A 17,003-nucleotide genomic window follows, 5' to 3' on the forward strand; every position below is an offset into this window, starting at 1 on the left:
GGAGAAAGAAGAAGGGATTTCACTCGTTTATTTGAAACAGGAGGGGCAGAAAAGGATGAAAAAAAGTGAGAGAAAATGCTGCATTTTTTTTTTTTTTTTCTGTGTTCAGTCCCCAGGCAGTGATTCATTTAAAGGGGGTAATGACTCGTGAATAGTGGGATTGTGCTGGCATAACATTACATTTGGTGGGTGCTTTTATCCTGCACGGCCTCCGTCGCTCGCAGCAGGACTGATTCAAACATGTTTTTATTTTTTTTTTGGATTGTGGAGAGATTACAAAAAGCGCGCTTAAGCAGATAAAAGTCCAATCTGCTGATTAACCGTGAAACTGTTTTGAGTATTCCTCGACATCAATCACTTCAGCAGGGATAAAAACAATGAAAGGACACACCTTTTTTTAACCAATTTCAAAAACTTTTTAAGACCTAAACAGTGAAAAAAATAATACAATTTTTGAGTGGATGTCGTCTGACTCAAAATAATTAATTCCCCAAGTTTTTAAAATCAAAGAGAAAGACGACTCGCACACAGCATGACGAGGAATACCGTTCACCTCTAAGATATCTTGTCTTAATAAGTAGACACACATTTTATCTGTGACTTCTGCGATTGCTCATGTGACTGTCTTGATGCGTATTTATGATGCAATGTTGACTTAGTCTGATGAAGCAGGTGTGAGTTAGAAACATCAACCTGGTGAAATACATTTCTGGAATCTCCGTCTTTCTCTGAGTGATTTTTTTGCTCGACTCAGCTCCCGCCCTCTTTGGTTTGGATGTCATTTTCTCGATACTTGTCCTAAGTTTAAAAACGTTTTGCAATCTTGCAAGCTGCCTCATAATCGCTGTGTGCTCCTGCTAACCATTCCCTTGAACATTACTCTCCTACACTTCTCCATTCTTGAGGTGCAGATAGGAACGTTATATGCTGCAGTGAGGAAGCAAATCCACAAAAAAGGGTAGCAATAAATCATATATCGCTAGGAAAACAATATAGATTTAATATGCTGACGTGTGTCATTTTCACAAATAAAATTAAGACTTTTTTTTTTAGACTTTTACAACCTTGATTCAAGACTTTCTAAGACCATTTTTTAAGGATTCATGGGAACCTTGAAGAATTGTATGGGAGAAATAAACTTGAATTGGTCCCCAGATTCAAACAGAAATTCGAGACAGGGATCAAAAAAATAAAAGATTGTGAAAAGGGGACATGATGCAAATGAAACTGGGGGATTTTGAAAGTATTGAGTTAAGCTGAAAAAACCAAGGTTTCACCCCAGAATAAAACATGTTTATTCAACTTTTCAACTGCAAATGTAGTTAAATTATTCAGCTCTGCCCTGTATGTGGTATCTGGGCTTTGAAAAACCTCTGTCCCCCCGGTGAGTTAATGACTACAGCGAGAGCGCGCGCACACACACACACACACACACCAACACTAACACACACCATGCCTCCTGTGTGTGCCGCTTTGGTAATGACCGCCTTTAGCCCTGTTACTGATCTCATATGCATGTCTGATTTACATATTTTCCCAGCGCCCCTCTGAGCATGGTGACTGTGTGACCTTTTGATGTTCTGCGGCGGGTGAAACACACACACAGATGCTGGCGGACACACGCTCATACATTAGCTATCATAAGATGTGCTAAGAAGCGAAGGACAAGTATTAAATCTAGTCTCTGTGATCGCTCGACCAATATACTTTTCATTTACACCGAGTCTACACGGGCAGCGCCTCGCCCGACAGCAGCCTGAGCCCATTAACACAACTGGTTTTTCCCTCCCTCCCTCCATCGTCAAGGTTACGGTTACGGTCAAAATAACACCAGTGCAAGGACAAGAGCGTGATTATGTGGAGGCCTGGTTAGACTCTGGTGAGGCATTATCATGTACGCTGGGCCATTAGGAGCAAAATGTCTCGGCATTCAAAAGGTGTCAGTCAAGGCGAGTCACTCAAGTGTCAAGAGAGTGCAGCATCCACTGTGAAGGACCGAACAGGTGTGTTATACACACACACACACACACACACACACACTAAAATACACACATGCTCGTTGTACAATACCTGGGATGAAATACTGTTCTCTAGCTAATGGAGAGACAGAGAGAGTGAGAGTGAAAAAAACAACTCAAGAAACAAAGATTCGACCTGGAGAAATTACTTACTGTCTACGAGTGTGTGTGTGTGTGTGTGTGTCTGAGTCAGAGAGAGAGAGCATGTTTTTGTGTGAGTGAGAGAGATGCCAGAAAAAGCTAAAAAAAACAGGGAGTCGAGGTTAGTAAAGAGAGTCTGAGGGAAAATCCCAGCAGGAAAACACAGAATGAGAAAACAGGACAGCAAGGTTTTTAAAAAAAAAATGATATTCTGAATACTCGTGCAAAATAAAAAACTCAGTCTTTCAGTGTTTCTACGGTGCGGCGTGTTGTTGTTTTTACCTGAGCAGCGGAACTTCTTGCTCTTGATTTGTCCGATGCGTTTGTTGGCGAGCCGCCGCGGGCTGGTGCAGCGGGCGCCGCTCGTCTCGATGGGATTGTCCTGCAGGTAGTCGGCCAGCCACTTCAGGTGACAGTCACAGATAAACGGGTTCTGGGCTAAGTGGCTGAGATGCACACACACACAGAAACACACAGATAGACATGGACACACAGAAACACACGTGAGTTGTCAGAACAAAATGTGACCGCAGACGGACAGTAGCAGGTGTTTCTATCCATCTTAAACTACAGTATGTCTGGAGATTAGAGAAATATCTTAATACTTGAAGGCATCGGGACTACGTTCTGTTAGCATCCTTGTTGGCAGTGCCTACTCAAAGGCGTATAGCTTCAAAACATGACTGGTTTTCATTAACTTTATACATCAATCTATACTGATTAGAGCGCTCAAGAACTGCCCTCAATGTTGTGCTTTGCCTCTGGTCACTTCCTGTCAGCACCTGTGTGTCCAATCAGACTCAAAGCTGATCGTTTGCTCTTACTGACATTGTTCCCTTTTTTCTAGATCCTTGCTTGTGTTGTTCTTACTCTCTGATGTACGTCGCTTTGGATAAAAACTGCTAAGTGAATTGTAGAATTGTAGAATCAAATAAGCGAGGAGTCAGGGATCTGTGATGTTAGCAGAATGTCATCAGCATATACAAAAGTTAAAGAGACGGATCGTCGACATGTACATCCTGGAACTCATCAAATCTGACAGGTTAACTGTTCTAAAGAAAGGATAAACTGCAGACGTGATAAGGGAAAAACTCTTTCGCTATTGGGTTACTGTACGGCAAATATATTTATAAGAAGAAGAAGAAGAAATAAGATATCCTTTATTAATCCGACAAGGGGAAATTACTTTGAAACTCTGCTATCGAGACATGCTACAAAAGCTGAAATACAGGATCCTATGGACATGCACTGATGATGTCAGAGAGAGTGTCTACCAGGAAAGAGCGACGAGCATTTTATAGTTCGGTGCCCTGCTCAAGAGCTCCTCCGCAGTGTTCAGGGAAGAGAAGTGGCACCTCTACAGCTACTCGGCCAATATCCAGACTAACCGGCGACCCTCGAGTTGAGCTACTGCGGCGCAAAGTAGTGGCTAAACTGAGTGCAAATACTCCATGAGGTCTCAATAAGTATTTAAAAATGTTGCAGTCGAATGCTTTCTCTTAAAAAAAAATGAAAAGTGCATAAACGAGAACTGTTCATCTGTGTCATTCGAGTGATTTTCTTTGGATGAGAACAACATTTTCTTTCTGCAGTCGGTCTGCAATAAATGATTATCAGCTACTGCTCATTGTTTGGCTGCTTCCACTTCTCCAATATAAACCTGGTCTGGTCAGTGTGTTCAATGAGCTGCATATATGTGTGTGTGTGTGTATGTGTGTGTGTGTGTGTGTGTCCGTACAGTGTTTGTATGGCTCTCAGCGACGAGAAGGTCCCCTTGGCGATGGTCTGCAGCTTGTTGTCATACAGCGAGAGCAGATTGAGGTTGTGGAGGTCCTGAAACGCGTCCACACGGAGACACGCTATCTTATTAGCATTGAGCAGCCTGAGAGGAAAGAAAAAAAAACGACAAGAGGGAGACAGAGAGCGGTGAGAGAGAGAGAGAGAGAGAGAGAGAGAGAGAGAGAGAGAATGGGGGATGAAGGTGTGTATCCTGTTATCATTCTTGAGTGAGTTTTTCAAATGTTACAGGTCACTGATGATGGCTTTCAATCATGATGGCTCCAGTCTGATGACAACGCTTTAGGTAAGCACTTTTCAGCAGAATATCAATGAGGGACGGGTGTGAGCGCCTCGCTGCAGCTACAACCATGTCTGTGTGTGTAAGTGTGTGTGTGTGTGTGTGTGTGTGTGTGTGTGTGTGTGTGTGTGTGTGTGTGTGTGTGTGTGTGTGTGTGTGTGTGTGTCTACTTACAATAGCTGCAGAGAAAAGAGTCCCTCAAGCAGCCCTTTGGAAATTTCTGTGATTTTGTTCCCGTAAAGAACCCTGTGGAGCACAAACATTACCTTAATACGTTTTGAATAAAACCACATATGTGGGCGGCTGTGGCTCAGTGGGTAAAGTCGGTCATCTCTCAACCAGAAGGTCAGGGGTTTGATCCCCACCTCCTGCAGCAACATGTCCGATGTGTCTTTGGGCAAGACGCTTAACCCCAAGTTGCTACTACTGCTTTGTCAGAATGTGTATGAATGGGATTACTTCTGATGATCAAAAAGAGCTTTGAGTAATCAGAAGACCAGAAAAGCGCTGTACAAGCTCAAGACCATTTACTATTAACATATATTATCAAGTTACAGTACTAATATCACTAATATGTTTTTTGGTGTGCAATGAAAAGCAGATTTCTTCGCATTTTCAGAAACTTTTCTCAGACATTTTGCGAGAATTCAACGCTGACATTCAACGTGACAGAGTGGCAGCGAATGCTCTGTTCATGTCACATTGTGACAGACCCTAATGAGACACAGCCTGAGGGAATAATTGTTGTTATGAAGAGTCAGAGGTGAGGAATGTCTGACATGCACATTATCCACTTAAATAGATCTGTGGGAAAAAAAAAAAGTGCTGCAACTCCTCCATCACCAGTAACACATTTATTGGAATTTCTATTTTTAACACGGATAAAATGATTGTTCTAGTTTCACAAAATGTTTGCTCAAAATGATCGAGCTTCAATAAGGAACACAATTTAGAAGAATCCAAGTTTGGGGTCCTTTCCTTTTGCATCGGATGGATATAAAGGACTGCTGCTATTTGTTCAGTATTTGTAAAGAGGCTCCAGCTGTCAGCCTGTCGTTAGGTTGACTTAAATTTAAGGTGAGACAGTATTTCCAGCATGGCGATCGCCCCCTGCAGTGACATCACACAGACCTCATACATTAATATTTACAGTCTAAAGCAGTGCTTCCCAAAGTGTGGGCCCCCTGGTGGGCTGTGTGGGTACTGCAGGTGGGCCGCGAAAAGCCCTTCACCAAGTATGAAAATATAATAAATATCACAATAATGATGATTTACCAGGAGTCAACCCTTTAGGAGATTAGTAAAGTCTGTCATGACTATTCATGGACATAATATCACATAATATTTTACTACCTGTTAAGTAAACGTTTGTGTCTCTCTTGCCGAGAGACATATTGTCATGTCCAATATTTTACCCTTACTGAAAGTGAGAGTTGTTAGTCATACCTTTTATTTTATAACGGGCCCCGGAGTAATTTTGTATTTCAAAGTGGGCCGCAGCAGTCTTCAGTTTGTTATGTTTCTTTGGTTGTTTGTTTTTCATCTTGTCTCTCTTTTTTGTTGAGATTATCTGATTTGTCTGGCTCGAGTGAAATGGTTGTGGAATTTCAACTTCATTTGTTGTTGCTTTAAATAAATAAAATCTGGAGACTGAGACAGAAACACATCAGCAGGCTGTGGAGAAATACTCTGTGTCATAAATACGACTTTAATAACGTAACAGCTGTCTAAATGTAAATGTGTTCCTCTCCCTTTTCTTTAACAATGTCAGTTTCAAACGCAAATAAAACCAAACAGTAAAAACTATCATCTGTGCTAGCTGTATATAATAACTATGTACATTGAGTATAAGTTGTTATGAAACACTCTCCATCTAAATGTCACAGACACATACATGAATCTGTCTGCAGTTACAGCAAGCTATGAGTGCTGTTATCAAAGAAACGCTTTTTTAATAAATATATATATATATATATATATATATATATATATATATATATATGATAAATATATCAGATTACCTACACAAAGAGAAACAGGTCAAGGCTGAGACTGCCACTGGTTTGCATGAAATACCTTAGATACACACCAATCCCCCGACACACACACACACACACACACACAGCCGGCGAGTTATCAGTCATCTTAACGCTACACGGCGAGCTGAGTTGTGTATGTAGGCAGTTTAAAGACATGTGTTTTAGATTGGCTTTTATTTCATTGTGCTGAGTGGCTGTCCCAGTGAGACCTGAGGTTGGGAAATACACGGCGCGGGGAGTGAACGCTTCATTTATGTCTCACACGCATTAGCACGTACTGTTTCACACACACACACCCAAATGTAGACGTATAGACACACACACACACCCAAATGTAGACGTACAGACACACACACACACACACACACCCAAATGTAGACGTACAGACACACACACACACACACACACAGACAAAATCAATGGTTCATTTACATCCTCTTTAACTAAACCCTGACACACAATGAACACACAGCGCAGCCTAATGTGAAAGCCATACTGTATGTGGTGTGTCAGCATGAATGTGTGTGTGTCCCATTCTCTCTGCGGTGAATGTGTAATGAGGTGGCAGAAGCCTCCATTCAGCAATTCAGCGTTTATGAATTATTGACTTTGGAGAGACGAGACCTTAATATAACTCCTTCATGAAATAACTCCACATCCGTCACCTCCCTCTCCTGCTCCTCTCCGCGGCTTCCTTTAGCAAAGCTTAACACGCAACGCAGATGGTGCGACCTGAGACTCAGCCAGCCAAAGTGCGAAAATGAATTTTTGTTTTGTTGGATTGGCTTTCTGAACTTTGAGGCCACAGTAAGGACATTGTAGTTGTTGTCCCTTCGTTTTGGCTGAAATCGTGTGACAGGAAATCCTTATAATTTAAAGAATCAGTAATTGACACTTTGCTAACTGCTAACAGACGCTAATGTTAGCTCGTACTCTGTCAGTCTAGAACCTAACTCTTTTCAAATAGCCTACAACCTCACTGTAACCCAATTATGAAGTTAGCTCATAATGCTAAAGTATGAAATCAACACTAGCGTTACAACTATAACCAAATACCTAGCTATATATAATAATAATATCTTGACTTTTGGTAATACCTACTTCCGATAAAGGACGGCAAAATTATTATTTAATCATAACTGTTCAAACATACACTCTGCTTTGCTAAAGCGAATAAAAGCAGGGATGTTAATGCTAGCAGAAGTCAAAACTCTGATAAAAAGGTGTTAGCATTAAGTTATCGTGGCTACAAGTATGGTACGGTACAGGTATGCTAGAAGTAGCTTACACTGCCTACTAAGAGGGCTTAATTCAGAGAGGCTAATGTTAATGTTAGCCAAAACTCTAATAGAGTGGTCAAACCTTAATGCTAAGTAAGAAACAATGCTAAGCTACAACTACAACTGAATACTCAACAAGGTATGCTAATGTTTTTTAGTGTATGCAAGTATGAAGCTACAGTTGTTTATAAGCTAATTGTTGGACTGCCGTTGTTTGCTGAATGGGTTAAAAGTTTGCTTTTGTGTGCAGTTTTGTCATATTTAATTCTGCTGTCAAATTGGACATTTTAACATGAGTGTTAATGGGACTTCCTGGGCTTTTGGAGCCAGCCTCAAGTGGACGATAGAGGAACTGCAGGGTTTTTTTTTTTTTTGCATCAAAAGCTGCAGCTTGGATGTAGCATGTTCCTCACAGGTTTTTATCACAGCTGTTTACTTTAAAGTGTTATGTTAAATAAAAACATTTCACAGAGTACTCACAGGGAGTTGAGGGAGCGCAGACCTTGGAAGGCGTCTGAGGCTAACTCTGATATCTGGTTGTTGCTCAAGTCTCTGTGGATGAAAAAAGTGAAACATGGAGGTCAAAACAGGCCACAAACGGATCAGAAACAGGAGTTTTTCTTCTGCGGTTAAAAAGGGTGTAAAATACACATATCTACTCATCTACTCACATTCTGCGCAGCTTCTTATAAGGAGAAAAGGCTCCAGCTGGGATCACCTTGATGGCGTTCTGCTCCAGTCGTCTGGAACCAAACATACACACAGACCATTGAGAGGCAACTTTAACATTCCCGTATCACAGAGATATCTCTGCTGTACCGTCGCCTGCCGCTCATTCCTCAGGGCTCTGGAGGAAGGGGAACATTTCCAGATAAGTCTCTTTGATGAGCGTGCCAGAGTTTGTCACATTTCTCTGATCCTTCGCCCTCTTGAACATGTGTACAGTCAGACGCAGACACAAACACACACACACACACACACACACACACACACTATCTGGGCAGTGTTCCATTAAGTGCCAGTCTGACTCGGTGTCAGTCAGGCCCAAACAAATCAAGAGAGTGAAAGAGGGTAGGAGGGGGGGCAAACAAAAGAGAGAACAGACCCAAACAACCGGGTCTTTTAACATTTCACATGTTCAGTCGGCATGACAAGAAAAGGCGCTGGAACATGATTTGCAAACCAACCATTTGATTGTGAAACATTTCCCCACTAAAAAAAAAAATGTTTTTCATTTGCTACTCTCTTTTCAGCTCTATTCTAATCTTTTATTATTTTTTTCAGAACCATCATGTTCGACTGGTCACACAGGAGCATTGTAGTGATTGTAGGGGTTCTGTTTTTTTATGTCAACAGAACATCTTGAGTCAAGTCAAATAATTACAAAGAAATGAAGTCGAGTGTGTCAAGGCAGGACTCCAGTTAAATCTGAAATCAATTGTGACAAGTTCTATTAAAGTCCATAAGTGTTATGTCTATAGTTATCGTACACTAGCTCAAGTCAAGTCTTAAAAATCAAGAGTCCTCAGTGCAGTTCAAAGACGACAAAGCGCATCCCAAATTTAAAACAAAAGTACAGTGTTAGTCAAATATCTTAACATCATGTCAATCGATTCCAAATCAGATCAAGTCTTATTAAACCAAGTCTCAAGTCAAGTCTTCATTCCTGTACCATAAGTAGTTCCCACTCATTTGCAATTCTCGTCCCTCGATGGACAGCAACAAATACACTAGAAACAGTTCTAAACAAGCAAAAAAAAAACATAACGATAAAATATATACAAAAAAAATGTGCTCTAAAACTAAGTTAAAACAGGAAACACAAGATGAGACATGACAACAAGACTGAGTCCCGACTGAAACCCACTCAGACAGACAGTTTTATTTTGTGTAAAGTACGAGACATGACCTCTCAAACTAAGCTGCCATGGACTGCAAACGATTAAAACGCTGTGTAGAAACTGATGAAGTGGTCTTCTCGAATACAGATATATATCAAATATTAAATACAAAGAAGCCAACATGAGATAACTTGAAGACAAATCTCAATTTACTTTTTAAAATTTTCCTTCATACTAAATCTTTCTGCAGAGGGAGGCTTATTGGATCCATTCTTTGGTACCTTCTTTCCCGATGGTTTGAATGAGGAGAGTTCATTCTTCTGTTTCCTGTGAACTGATCGTTGTCGGCTGTATTTCTGTACTTTTGTTTCTGTTGTCTCTACGTTGGATCTGGTCTCTGAGGTGAAACAGTTTGTTGATGCTGCTTGTTTACTACCTCTTTGTTTGAAGGTGTGTGGTGAAGTGGAGACCTGCTGGGATTGACTAGACTTGTGAACTTCTGTTGCACCCTGAAGAAGAGCGTCTGCTCACGTCCGTGTGGCAATTATGAGTACAATTTGGAGTGCTGTCCTTAACATTTTTCTGGTATTCAATTCCTAAGCCAATCAAATTCCCCCACTCGGCCAATCAAGAGCAAATTGAGTCGCCAAGGTTTTAACGGTTCTAAAGGATTATTGATTTCAGGACAATTCTTGAAAATGAGACGCTGCACCTCAGAGGGCTATCCTTTAAAAAAAATGTTGCAGAAATTTTAAACTTTAGGGTCAACGTTCTTTTAATTGTACTCTTTGATTTTCATGGCTTTAAAAAAAACAAGAGAATCTAGAATAGAATATTTTGTCTCAAGCTAAGTCTCAGACTAGTCCAAGTCCAAGTGTAACTCAGTTTTTGCACTTTACATCTGCTGACTCTAATCATTCCTCTCCTCTTCCCCTCCTCTTTAGATTAAGATGTGATCGGTCTTGTCCTTCAGATTAATCTTTCAATTCTCACTCCCTCATCCCTTCATTATTTTCTTAAGCAGGCAAGAGCTGCATGACCAGGCTTTCCCATTTCACAGATGTGTGGTTTTATTTCAGTGCACAGAGAGAAAGAGAGAACAAGTGGAACAGAAAATGTGGAAAGAGACAAAGAAAGGAGAGGCACAGTGAAAGAGCAGGAGAAATATCACTGCACTCCGAGTGTGGATACAGGAGTTTGTGTGCTAAAGTGCATGTATATGCATAGAGGGTTGCGCGTGTGTGCGTGTGTGCCTTACATCTCGGTAATGGTTTCAGGCAGGTTGGTGGGGATTTCTGTCAGTCCTTTCCCTCTGCAGTCGACGATGTTGTTACTGCAGGTGCACGACTCTGGGCACTGTAGCACGCTGCAGGAGGAGGAGGATGACGACTGGTGACCTACACCGAGACAGAGGGCCGATATTAGTCATGGATAATAGGTGCGCTTGGTGTAAATTCAAAAAGTAACGGGCATTAAACCTGACAGAATCCAGTGAAGAAAATCAAAGCATGTAACAGCAGCAAAGGCAAGCAGGGAACAGGTGAGAGGAGGGGAGATCTGTTCCTAAGAGTGACCTTTCTATCTGCTGTAATTCTTTGTTTAATCGTGCACAGCTCATGCAAAGAATAAATGTGAAGAAAATCACACATTGGAAGATGGAAACTTGCCTTCATCCTCATCTTGAAAAAGCATGAGACAGCGAGAAAGAGCAAACGAGACAAAGCGAGTAAATAGATTTGCGACGGTAGAAGAGCAAGCGGTCGTGACTCACTGATCAGTATACGACATCTGGACTCACCTGTGCAGGCAAACTCCTTCTTCTGCACCTCGGCCACATTGTGCCCCCTCAGGTGCGGCGGGGCCATGCACTGCGTGTAGAGACCCAGACGGGGGCGTTGTCGCAGCCACTCTGACAGCCAGGCCACGTGGCAGTCACACTGCAGGTTGTTGGAGTGCAGGCGACTGGGGAGGGGAGGGAGGGAGGAGGGGGCGATCACAGGAAGGAGGGACAGACGAGCGGTCAGAGGTGGAAGTACAGATCGATCAGTCAATTATACAAACAGAAGAGGATGAGAGGAAGCTTTTCCCCCCGGGGTGATAATGTGCAGCAAATGTTGGCGGCGCCACTTACAAGGTCCTGAGCTTCGGCATGTGGTTGAAACTGGCCACAGACAGGCGGCTGATGTTGTTGTTGTTGAGGGTGCTGAGGAGAGAAAAGAGCAGAGTATAGATTAAGTGGACTTTCTACAGACACAGAAAGAGATAAGTCAGCCAAGGAGGGTTTTAAAATCAGACTCAAGTACCCACTGTCATTTTAAACTCTGCTGAGAGGTCAAAGTTCACAACAATTACCGTCTTTAAATTATCTTTTTCCTGTACAAATTCAAGATACATCTGTCACTTTCACAATATATCCTACAAACTAGCTCTCTTATTACCTATGGAAGCCCAGAGAGGACATGCATCCATATAATTTATTCAAGCTGTTTTAATGTCATGAGTTATATCAGGTTGTCGTCTTGAGATCTCGACCTTTAGGTCACAATTCACAGGAGTTGAAAAAGCAAAAACCACAACATAAAAATAGGTTTAGGTCAGCTCATTAGTTTGGACTGACATGCAGCATGGCATGTCGTGGTCCGGCCTGTCACAGGGACCGACCTCTTGTTTTGTTTTCTCATGATCGCCTACAAAAATATCCAGGAGAGGAACAGCTTCTGAGATAACAAGACAAATAAGTCCTGATCTTGAGAAAACGCCTGAAATTAACTCATCAAAAGAAAAACAAGCTTCATTTTTCTGATTTAAAATCTATCCAAAATGATGAAAAAGCTCCTTTATTATCAAGAAATACTAAATAATAAATGAGTCCCGATCTCATGAAAACACCTGAAATTTTACTTCATAAATTATCGAAAAAAACAAGATTAATTTTCCTTGAGATAATGACAGACATTAAATGAGTTATAATGGGAATATCTGCTATGTTATCCTGATATAGCAGAAAAAAATAAGTCCCAATCTCGAGAGACAGCTTAAACATTCTTATTATCATGAGATAACTAGCTTTAATCCTCAAGATAATGATGTACATTTTATCAGGCTAATGGGAAAACCAGTTTTTGTTATCCTGTGATAAAAGGAGTAAAACGTTCCAAGCTCGAGAAAAACCTGAACTAGTTATCATAAGAAAACCGATTTGTTTCCTCATGATAACGACCAACATGATGAGTTATAACGGGAAAAGCTCCGCTATCCAGAGATAAGAGGTTAAAAAATAAAGTCCCAGTCGCTCTCTTCTGGAGAGAATGAAATACATTTACTGGTTTTAATGGAAAAAACTGCTTTGTTAACCCAATATGACGGCAAAAATAAGTCCCAATCTCAAGAAAGAACATGAAATGATATGACAAGAAAAGCAGCTTTTTGAACCCGAGATAACAGGACAGATAAATCCTGATCTTAAGAAATCCCCTGAAATTAACTTATGACAAGAAAACCATCTTTGTTGTCTCAAGATAACGAAAAATAACCTGCGATATCTTGAGCAGCAAACCAAATGTTTTGTCATAACAGGAAAAAATTAAATGTCTGGCTGCATGACCACTTGAGGCTTCCGTACTCGTCTGCTGTCTAGTATGATCTCTGCTTTCAGTGCTTCTGCACAAACACAGAAAAGTAACGTCCTCATCACAACTTTAATTAATCGCTGCAGACAACATATGACGTCTTAGTCGGTAAATAAATGACACCGAAAACAATCACAGTAGTGTTTCATTCATCAAACTAAAAACGCATTTCAGCAAAAACAACATAATTCATGAAACAATTATATCAAATATAGTGCAGGCTGGAGACAGAAATATGTAAATTGGGGAATTGTTCAAACATTGTAAATGATCTGCAGTTTTAATATGATTCTGTTTATGGTATTTATGGGTGTGCATTTCCTTGCTAGAGCTTAAAATATGATTATGAACCAGTGCATACATCAACAATCTTCTCATAATTCTGCCTCTGTGAAGTCTTAAAGATAGTGACACTATCTTTAAAAGCCTTAAGTGTCATTCCTGAATGTATATATATGAAACTGTCCTTTACATATAAAACAGGGAATGCAGTCTTTTAAAGGTCAAGGAGGATAATAGCGGCTCCACATCGCACTGCTGCTGTTAGTGTTCATCGTTCACACAAAGCTCTGCTGCTGGACAAACAGGTACTCACAGCACTTCCAGGTCACGTAGCGCTCGGAAAGCTCCATCTTCAATGCAGCTGATGTGGTTGTAGTCTAACTGGCTGCAGAAACAAACACAAGAATGAAAATGAAAAGAATAGCAGGGTGTGAAGTGTCTCAGGGTGAATCTTCAGGTGAAAATCAAACTAAAAAGCCAACTAAAAAAAGCCCCCCCCTTCCTCTCCCCTCCCCCTCGCCCCTAGAAAACTCATCAACGACCTCGCTCTGTCTCTTCTGCTTCAGCTCTGTCTCTTCTGAGCTCATTTTCCTTTCACACATTCATGTCTCTATGCATTCCTGTTTCATGCTCTTTTCTATCTGACGTCTAATTTATGCTCTGCTCTTTCCCTCTCTCTCTCTCTCTCTCTCTCTCTCTCTCTCTCTCTCTCTCTCTCTCTTCCTTTTTTTTCCAGGACTGCTTTGCTAAAACAATTTAATCAAGACATAAGGACAGTAAATCATGTGCTGTCACTCGCATGCTAATGCACACACACACACACACACACACACACACACACACACACACACACACACGCTGCCCTGTCCTTTTATAATAATTGCAAGGCATTTCGCAGAAATTATTTGACGTGGATGAAAAAAAAAAAAAAAAACAGGATGCAGCTAAATTGTTGAAAAAAAAAAATCTATATACTGAGAATTACTGCTGGGCAATTACACTACCTGCAAAATGACCCACAATTATCTGCAATCATCAAAACTATAACGGAGGCAAAACAAAGAGAGCAAAACACACCAAATGCCACATGACACACACACACACACACACACACACACATACACACACACACACAAAGTTACATACACACACAGCTGCTAATGAGCAGCAGTGTCGGTCAATACAGCAAGCAGCAGGCACATGACATTTAACACAATGAAATATTGATGCACACGCACACATGGGGATTGCAAACACGCTGAAAAGGAAGTAACAGATTAACATTCACACACACACACACACACACACACACACACACACACACACACACACACACACACACACACACACACACACACACGTCTGCAGAAAGTGTAGACAAAGTGCCACTTACAGGTTCTTGATCTCCACAGCTCCTCTGAAGGCTTTCCGTGGAACCCCCTGGATCTGGTTCTCGCTGAGATCCCTGAATACGACAAAGAGAGAGAGAGAGAGAGAGAGAGAGAGAGAGAGAGAGAGAGAGAGAGAGAGAGAGAGAGAGAGAGAGAGAGGGAGAGAGAGAGAGATGAAGTCAAGAAGTGAGAATGAAGAAATGAGGTTGCAGAGAGTTAAACCGAGCTGTCACCAGAGCCACTTGCGTTGCAGCACTTGATGTAATCACCTGAATCCAGCAGGGGGGAACTTCAGAGTCACAGACAGATCTTCTGCAAAACTGAGTTTCTTGCGCACACTGAGCATTCCTTCACCAAACACACTCAGCTGTCTCTATTCATCACTCAGCCGCACAACAAAACACACCCGTCAACGAGCCTAAGAAATCAGCTGCGATTCAATCGTCATGCTTTGAACATCCATCCATCCCTCTCAGGTGGAAGAGGCTCTAAGTGCTTAAAGAGCCTGTAGGGGGCACTAGTGACCTCCGTTTCCCTCCCTCCTCTCATCTCTCTCCCTCATCTCTCCCTCGCCGCCTCCACCCCTCCTTCCTCTGCTTTTAAGGAGTGAGGAGCGATGGATGTGTTTGTGTGTGTGTGTGTTGTTTTTGAGAGTGAGCGCTGGGGGTTTGCAGAGATTTAATTTTCAGCCACTTTAACTAAGCCGCTGCTAAATTTGGAGCACAAAAAAAAGAAAGAAAGAAAGAAAAACACTTAATTTACCGCAGGTAGAGACACACATGGTGCAGACAGATTTGATGTGTTTATGTTCCTCCTCGTTCAAACAAGCACTAAACGTATATACACACACACACACACACACACACACACACACACACACACTCGAACACAACAACAAGTGAGCCATATGAACTTCTCCTGGTTGGTATAGCAACTTGCTTTAGTCGAGGATTCACACAGTTTTGGTTCGCTGAAGGATGAACGCAGAAATAGTAACAAAGGAATGAGGTGTTAAGTGTACTCAAATGCAAATATGAATCAAGTTATGTAAAGTTGAAAGATATTTTTTTGTTCTGTTCTGACTGATGAAGGTGAAGTGAAAACAGCAAACTGCATTATCTGCATGATTTAAAAGAGGACATGTAGACGTCATCGTGTTTTGACGCATGGATAAAAAACTGGGTGTGCTGCGTGTGTGAAAAAAGCAAACGGCAGAATTCTTCACCCCCTCCTGACAATTCTTGTGTTGTCTCGTCTGCCACCCGACAGGCCCCCCAAAGTCCCAGACAGACTATTTGACCTTTCACCGTTGACCCTCCAGCTCTTGACCCCGACCGTGGTGCCTTGACCCCCCATCATGCTAATCGGCTAACAGCTAATGCAGAGCCCACATTCCTCGCATACTCGCCGTTAGCGGTCGTATAGTCGCTGCCGCAGGTATCACAAACCCTCCTCTTGTTTCCACCTCCTGCTTAAACAGTACACCTGTATCTGAGCCAAGGGATCAGTTAACACCGAGAATACAGAAAAAAGATGAACACGATGTTTAAAAGGTTGAGCATCGTGAGTGTTGGGAGACGGGCTTGTGCATGTTGTTGAGACAGCATGGACAAAACAAATACAGTCAACATGGAGGCAAATGTACAAAGACAAGAAGTGGTACTGGATCTACTCGTGAAAGCTGTAGGATGATGCTTGAAATGTCCACTTTTCTGATACTTTTCGAGACAATAACAACAAGACAACAACGAGATTGTCAGTCTTGTTTTTTTTTAACCAGAAGCTTCCATGAGCAAAAGAGAATAAAGTGCGTAAAGTTGACAACAAATTTGTGCAGTTCTGACAGCGAACAGGAGTTTGGCTACATGTTTTCTCTAGTCCTTAATCAGTGTCACAGTCTAATAACTAAAAAGTGGAAATTGATGATTTCTGCTAAATCTTCTGCCGCAGCCTCTCCAATTAGAGACTTTTCATTTCACTGCTTTTCACTCGATTTTCATTTTTGGGGGTTTGGATTTTGCACAGTTGATTTGGAGAAAAAAAGCAACCTTAACACATCCGCTTCGGCTCTCTTCACTTTGGGGAAAACCTTTTTTTAGCCGCAGCCGCAGTACGATGTGTTTTAATGGATACATGATGGAGAAATGTTTCATTTCCAAACGACAGACAAAACATGACCTCCGCTTACAAAAATAAATAATTAAGAAGTTGTGCAAACATAACTGAACTCTAGATGGACACACACGTGCACATGTTGTTTCACCTGTTTCACACACACACACACACACACACACACACACACACA

The 17,003-nt window shown here is 41.6% G+C and overlaps 1 protein-coding gene across 9 annotated transcripts in view; it reads right to left on the reverse strand.

The window, feature by feature from the left end:
• slit2 (slit homolog 2 (Drosophila)) overlaps window positions 1–17,003 on the reverse strand; it is a 101,967-nt gene that overhangs the window by 25,090 nt on the left and 59,874 nt on the right. For 6 of the 9 annotated variants that reach the window (XM_065959206.1, XM_065959178.1, XM_065959186.1 and 3 more), the window contains exons 5-15: window positions 14,701–14,772; window positions 13,621–13,692; window positions 11,528–11,599; window positions 11,195–11,358; window positions 10,655–10,793; window positions 8,227–8,298; window positions 8,036–8,107; window positions 4,411–4,482; window positions 3,898–4,041; window positions 2,442–2,605; window positions 2,071–2,094 (exon numbers count right to left, since the gene is read on the reverse strand). In XM_065959206.1, the coding sequence (XP_065815278.1) occupies window positions 2,071–2,094; window positions 2,442–2,605; window positions 3,898–4,041; window positions 4,411–4,482; window positions 8,036–8,107; window positions 8,227–8,298; window positions 10,655–10,793; window positions 11,195–11,358; window positions 11,528–11,599; window positions 13,621–13,692; window positions 14,701–14,772 (1,067 nt within the window). The remainder of the gene's footprint in view (window positions 1–2,070; window positions 2,095–2,441; window positions 2,606–3,897; window positions 4,042–4,410; window positions 4,483–8,035; window positions 8,108–8,226; window positions 8,299–10,654; window positions 10,794–11,194; window positions 11,359–11,527; window positions 11,600–13,620; window positions 13,693–14,700; window positions 14,773–17,003) is intronic. The other 3 variants (XM_065959183.1, XM_065959192.1, XM_065959210.1) reach the window with 1 other exon arrangement.

This window comes from Labrus bergylta, chromosome 1, assembly GCF_963930695.1.
Source record: "Labrus bergylta chromosome 1, fLabBer1.1, whole genome shotgun sequence".
Lineage (NCBI taxonomy): Eukaryota > Metazoa > Chordata > Actinopteri > Labriformes > Labridae > Labrus > Labrus bergylta.